Source organism: Delphinus delphis, chromosome 13, assembly GCF_949987515.2.
Source record: "Delphinus delphis chromosome 13, mDelDel1.2, whole genome shotgun sequence".
Taxonomy (NCBI): domain Eukaryota; kingdom Metazoa; phylum Chordata; class Mammalia; order Artiodactyla; family Delphinidae; genus Delphinus; species Delphinus delphis.
Window position 1 is genome coordinate 1658384 of NC_082695.1, and position 7109 is coordinate 1665492.

At 51.0% G+C, this 7109-nt stretch overlaps 1 protein-coding gene across 2 annotated transcripts in view; it reads right to left on the minus strand.

Annotated features, from left to right (window-relative positions):
* The window catches only part of ADGRD1 (adhesion G protein-coupled receptor D1), a 143925-nt gene extending 139464 nt beyond the window's left edge, over nt 1–4461 (minus strand). For both annotated transcript variants that reach the window (XM_060027854.1, XM_060027853.1), the window contains exons 1-2: nt 4180–4461; nt 4059–4095 (exon numbers count right to left, since the gene is read on the minus strand). In XM_060027854.1, coding sequence (XP_059883837.1) covers nt 4059–4095; nt 4180–4245 — 103 coding nt within the window. In that variant the 5' untranslated portion in view covers nt 4246–4461. The remainder of the gene's footprint in view (nt 1–4058; nt 4096–4179) is intronic.
* Nucleotides 4462–7109: the final 2648 nt, after the last annotated feature.

Consider the following 7109-nt stretch of genomic DNA (forward strand, 5'->3'; position numbering starts at 1 on the left):
AAAGAATAAACCTAGAAAGACTATGTAATTCTGATGCCCCCCAATTTCTAAATGCCAAATTTCCATTTGTTCAATAGTGTATAAACATTATTTTTAAAAATTATATCATAAACACTTTTGTGTTTGCACTAGGACGATGAAGAATGAAGTTCCTACCATGACCTAGGGACTCTGAGGGTCCTTTATAGACGATACAACACGATGTTGGTGACGGATGTTAACTAGACTTACTGTGCTGAACGTTGCACGATATATACAAATACCAACTCATGATGTTGTACACCTGAAACTCATTATTAATTTTACCTGCTAGTTATATCTCAATTAAAAAATAAAAATAAATAAAGGGAACAAACAATTGATTCACACAGGGAAAAAACCCACTACATAACTACAGGAATTATAATTACTATAATCACCTGTGTTAGCCTCCTTGCCATCTAAATGGGGCCAGTGAGGTGAGCTGCCCCCATCTCCTGGAAATAGAACCAGCCGCTCTGTGTACCCCAGGGCCAGGAAACTTCTGGATAATGACATGGTTTATTAAGTCCCCTCATTACAAAAGTTATCTGTAAAAGGCAGGTTTATGAACTTTTTTCAAGTGATGTGCAATGTCTTGGCCTTTGCCATTTATGGATTTCGATTTATCCGCCATCACAGCTTCCTAGCACTGTCCTCGGGGCCAGAGCAAGAAATCGGGCAGCCTGGGGCCAGAGAAAAGGATCCAGGTGTGGGATGGAGTCCCCAGTTTCCCCTCTCTGGGCCTCACCTCCATCAACTCTCGAATGGGGAGGTGGGCTAGAATAGCCCCTGGTGGTCCTTCCAACAGCATGCTATAGTTTGGCACAAAATGACAGTCACAGTCACAAACACACGAATGCTCGAAACGATTCGAAGTTCTTTTTCAATTACTGATGAAACTAAATACCTATCTATGCGGTAGAGATAAAGACCAGGAAAATACCGAGTTCCCTGGGCTAGTATAGAGAGGCAAGGCAGAAAACGAAGCCAAAACCCCAGCTGGGTGTTAAAATCACACAGGCTGTCTGTCATCAGGGACTCAGCTCACCAGACAACCAGCAAACCTTCAACGGACAGTGCGTCATCCAGCCAACAGGTATTCACCAAGCACCTAGTATCTGTAAGGCACAGGGCTGGGTACCATACCGAGAAAACAGGAAGCGCTTACTAGTCCTCCTAGAACCTTAGAAAGGAAGCTTTGGTGTGGTTGCCCTTCGGGACACTAGGGGTCCAGCCTCTACTGGGGACCCCGGCTCACCAAGCATCCCGGGCATACCTCCCCCACTGGGCTGACCAGGCTGTTCTCATCTTCAACAACCTCTGCATGAGTCTGACCACCCCCAGATCCCTCCAAATTTGTGACCTTCGTTACCACTATGTCTTATGAGCGCTGGGACCTCGGGCAGAGCACTTACTCTTGGGCAGAAACGCGTCCTCACCTGGAGGCTGGCAAAGCCGCCTCAGGGCACAGGGGGGACTGCATGGGCGCTACGCAAAAGCACCCGGTACGCCATCACGCTGGCGTTTTTATTTACCGCCTCCTGCTCCTTAGAATACAAGGCTACAATTGATGTAGCCTTTCCCACACAGATGGGTATGCAGGGTGTTTCCAAACTTCTTCCCATTGGGAACAGGGTCTCTGCGTGTTCACTGTGTGCCTGGGCGGATGCCCTTGGGTGGAAGTCCTGGGAATCAGGTTTCCTCCACTGGGGCCCCCCTCAAGATGCCGCAGGCTTCAGGGGCCAGAAGCAGAAATGCACCAGGCCTCCCAGGTGCTGATGGTGCACAGATGACAGGGGTCAGGCTTTTCAGCAGGAAGGCGGTTGAGGAGGAAGAGAAGACAAAATAAAAGGACTGGAGGAGGAGCGAGAGGAAGAAAATAAGGGAGAAAGGATGACAGGAAAGAAAAGGAGAGAGAGGGAGAGAAGGAGGGAAACAGGAAGGACGGAAGGAAGGGGGGAAGGAGAGGAAGCAATAGGGTTTCGTCCATAGGGTATAAAAAAAATACAGAAAAACACCTAGATGTTCAATAAATATCAGCCTTCCTTTTTATTCTTAGAAGGAAGGAAGGCGGGAGGAAGAAAAGGAAATAAAGGTTTAAAAATGTGGGGTGACCAAGGGGGGAGGGGTGGGATGGATGAACTGGGAGATTGGGATTGACATATACACACTATTGATACTATGTATAAAATAGGTAACTAGTGAGAACCTACTGTACAGCACAGGGAACGCTACTCAGTGCTCTGCGGGGAGCTACATGGGAAGGAAATCCAGAAAGGAGGGGCTGTGTGTATAGTAGAGCTGATTCACTTTGCTGCACCGCAGAAACTAACACAACGTTGTAAAGCAACTCGACTCCAATAAAAAGTAATAAAAATTTTTTTAAGTAAAATAAAATTAAAAAGGGGTGGGGAGAACAAGAAGAAAGAGAGATTGCTGGAGACGGGTGGATTCAACGCGGAGGACTCTCTCGCAGCTACGGAGCGCTGCTGACAAGGCAGCTTAAGACCCCAAACTCCCTGCACTCCAGCTGTCCGCCCAGGCCTCGGGGCACGTTGCTCCTTTGTAGTAACATTTCTATGATCGTCAGTTTTATTATTATTTCTCTGAGGTAGTTAGTTGACCAAGAAATGTTTTTTCTACCCTAAAGTCGGATGGAAGAGCAGCACTTTCTCTGTGGAACCAAGACTGAGTTCAAGCCACTCCTTGAAGCTAAGGGTCAAGGATGCCAGTGGACGTGGGTGGAACCGGGGGGCCGCAATGTGGCCAAGGGACCACACGGCAAACACCCTACAGCTTCCCTTCCCACCCTGACTGCGGCCGGGGTCCTAGGGCTGCCTTGTCGCCTTCCTGGCCACACGCACGTCTCTCCTGGGAAACCAGCGTGAGCTGGGCTGTGAGTTAGCCACAGGGCACGAACAGCCTCCGTTTGGTGCGATGCTAGATGACCTATTTATCCCCAAATCCTTCTTTCGGCGTTTTGGCTAAGGAAAGGGGAGCCTGTGGAAATTCACCGCCCTCACACCCTTTTCAACAAAAGATTGAACTCAAACATGAGGATGAAAGAGACACGGCAGCCCCTGTACCACTGAGACGGCAGCGGAGGTGGCAGTGACGGCGGGGTGCTCCAGCACCCACCGCGACGGCCGCGTCACTCCAAAGGGGGCAGAGTCCCACCCCTCGTCTACCTTCACCCCGCACGGCTCTGGTGCTCCCACGAGACCGGAGCCTTCTCCTGGGAACTGGCTTCCCACCTGGGTGGGGTCGGGGATGCTGCACCCGCCATCTCCGGTGGGTCATGGAGTTGGCAGGACTGCCCATGACGATAATCGTGGCCAGAGGCATGCTCACCCCCAGGCCGGAGTTGTCCTCCGGGCTCCCAAGCGAGGACTTGGGGACGTTAGTGTAGGGTCCCCTCTACCACGCGCATGCCAGCCGGGCAGCAAACGGGAACAAGGGCCGGCAAAGCGAATTCCCGTCACTGTCACGCAGGCCGCCCCCTCTGCGAAGGGGCAAGGGAAGTTTTCATGTCTCCTCTGTCCTCCCCGAGGAAAGCCTCAGGGTGGTGCTTCCAGACTGAGGACTCAGGGGGACAAAGGAAAAGCGGACCCAGCCGGATGGGCGAGGGGTTTCCTCAGAGGAAATGGAGGAATCAAGCTCCCATCGGAGGGATGGGGACAGGACGGGGTGGTGCGGGGAAGGGGGGGATGCTCTAAGTCAGCTCAAGTGAATCTGTGCTGGAGACACATGGTGTAAGTAAGAGACAGAAGGTGCTTCACCGGTGAACACCCCCGTGTCCTGAATGCCCCGGAACCAGAAGCATCCGGGCGCGGAGAGACCTGCTTCCCCGAGAGGGAGGTGCAGGATGACGAGTGACCCACGGGACAAGGTGCCAGGACAGCTGGTGGGGCCAGAGGAGCCCAAGAAGGGCCTCTCGCCCACAGCCTCAGAGACAAACAAGCGAACTGCTTCCAGACCCCGGGCTGGGCAGGGAGAGCAGGTAGTGAGCAGACCAGGAGGGAAGCTGCCTCACTTACCTGGATGGGCTTGTGACCTGGCGTCGGCTCCGTGCACCTGCACACAAAACACCACATTGTAAGACATGCAGGGAACCTCCCGGCGAGCCCCGTCTCGGCGAGCAGCACCTGGGGACATTACCTGAAAATCACAGGAAGATAACAGCAGGCAGGAATGCCAGCAGCAGAGAGGCAGCAGTTTCCTCATGTTTTTTGCGGAGGCGAAAACGTGATCCAAGCAGAGTTCCTGAGCGTCTGGGACAAAGTGGCGCGTTTAACTTTCGCTCCCTTGGGAAAGGGACATTTTCACAGGTTCCAGAAAGAAGAAAACCTTCTGTTTCCCTAGAGTTTGTGAACTGCAGAGAGTTAAGGCAGAGGGTCGTGAGAGTTAATGGGTGTTTCGTCTTCGTCTCCGGACTCAAGGGTCTTCGGTGATCAATAAACACACGGGAACGATCAGACCGGCTCGGGGACGCAGGGAGGAGACAGGCAGCTTCCGATCGCAGCTCCCGAGAAGCAACCCAGGGCTGCGGCTGCAGTGCCGAGGCTCGGGGGCGATCGTGGGTCCCTCGCGGTTTTCTGTTTCTGTCAAGAGTCTTCAGTGGTATCCACCCAGGTTCGGAGTTGGAAGTTTCTCTTTTTCCTGGAAGTGGGAGGAATTGTGTCTGGAGCTCCCTCGGGCTCCTGGGCTGGTGCGTTGCTGCCCGACTCCTTCTGGTGTGACTCAGGCTTGCACCTCGTCCGTCTGTCTGTCCCCCAGCGCTTGGGGTGGAGAGAGTGAGGGATGTAAGGCTCTCTCCTCAAACTTTGCTCTGTTCTGCTTCTCTATTTATGTCCCGCGGCTGCTGTGTCCTTCCTGGGTCCTAACACCAGCCTGTTATGCACCACTGGGAATTGCCTTCAGGATCTGAGGTTCAGAAGCAGAGCAGACAGGCACGGGGCACATACATACGTCAGCTACCTTCCGCCAGCGCCTCAGAGGCAGCGTAAATATGCATAAGTACAAGACGTACAACACACTGTAAACTCTGTTTAGAGCGGAGCCTCGCTTGCCCAGAGAGAGAAGGAAGGTGATTTAGGGATGGAAGAAGAAAATACACCGCACCCTCGTGCCCTCTGAGAGATGCCGGCCACGTTTTCTCTTTAACCCTTTCAGAGACGGATGAAACTATTTACAAGGTGCCCTGAGCGATCACACCAGTCCCCACAGCCCACCACAGCATCCAGGGCAGTGTTCTCAAGGTCACGGGTCCCCAGCTCCCGGGCCGTGGATGGGTCCTGGTCCGTGGCCTGTTAGGAGCCAGGCCACACAGCAGGAGGGGAGCGGCGGGCGAGCGAGGCTTCATCTGCCGCCCCCCATGGCTCGCATTATCGCCTGAACATTCCCCCCACCCTCTCCACCTCACCCCTAGCCCCCCATCCCACCTCCCCTGGTCTGTGGAAAAATTGTCTTCCACGAAACCGGTCCCTGGCACCAAAAAGGTTGGGGACCACTGCCCAAGGTGATAGCAAAGTGTCAGGCCCTTAGCCAGCCTCAGCCCACTTTACTAGAGACCAAAACTTTATACTGCATACATGTCCACACACACACACACACACACACACATGCACGCACGATTATAATCACTGCTATAATGTGCTATGTGATTTAAATAACACTTACCTCACTGTACCATCTCCAGTGCTTACTGGCTGTGTGCTCTTAGGCAAGTTACTGAACCTCTCTGTTTCATATTCCTCATCTGTGAAATGGAGGTAATAGTTTCCGCTCCATAGAGTTGTAACAAGAAATGAGATGATACATACAGGGCTCTCAAAGCAGTGCTTGGAAAATACGTAGCACTCCATAAATGCTAGCTATTTTTTGCAAAGAAAAAATGTCACTCAATAAATGTTAGCTGTCATTATTACTATAAAGTAGAAAATAACACCCACTAAATGTTAGCTTATATTACTAGCTCCTTTGTCCTGACGCTAAGTGGGAACAGAGCCCTGAGTCCAAGTACTTCCTAAAGAGGATAAGAAAATGCCCTCCAGTCCCCATGGGCGAGAAAAAAATGTGATGTCAAAACCGTGAAGTGATGACTTTTAGTTTGTGCCTGCAGCCCGCAACCTCCCAGGCGATCTGATAGGCTGAACCAGGCTGCACAGCTTCAGCAGGGCTCCAGAAATTCACGTGCACGTTTCTCTATCTCTTTGCACTTGAAAAAATGGTGAATTCCACTGTGGTAATTGCCACCTTTATCCTGCCGCCTGGGCTGATCGCCTAAGGGGAAAAGTAATTTACAACTTTTATCCCCGCATTTCACCAGTTTTCTGTCCCTCCTGTTGCCTGCCTCCAGAGGAAAAAGACGCATGAGGAGGGACAGCAGACGCAGATTTTTCTTAGGCCAGGTCTTAATTTACCAAGAATTAGACAGATTGCTAATTAAATGGACCTCTCCCATCACCGAGACCGAACCACGCTGGTTTGTTCCTTTTTTAACCATAAAAGTCACCATCAACCTAGAGATTGTCATACTGAGTGAAGTAAGACAGAGAGGCACAAATATATGATCTCGCTTATATGCAGAATCTAAAAAGAGGGTATAAATGAACTTATTTACAAAACAGAAACAGTCATGGTTACCAGGGGGGAAAGGGGGGGGAGGGATAGATTGGGAGATTGGGACTGACACACACACACACTACTACATATAACATAGATAACTAATAGGGACCTACTGTAGAGCACAGGGAACTCTACTCAGTACTCTGTAATGGCCTATATGGGAAAAGAATCTAAAAAAGAGCTGATAGATGTATATGCATAACAGATTCACTTTGCTGGACAGCAGAAGCTAACACAACATTGTAAATCAACTATAAGCCAATAAAAATTTTTTTTTAAAAATCACCATCAGATAACGGGAGGCATCCCAATACAATAACAGTAATAAAAACTGGACAGAGGGACTTCCCTGGTAGCGCAATGGGTAAGACTCAGCGCTCCCAGTGCAGGGGGCCCGGGTTCGATCCCTGGTCAGGGAACTAGATCCCACACGCATTCCACAACCAAGAGTTCACGTGCCA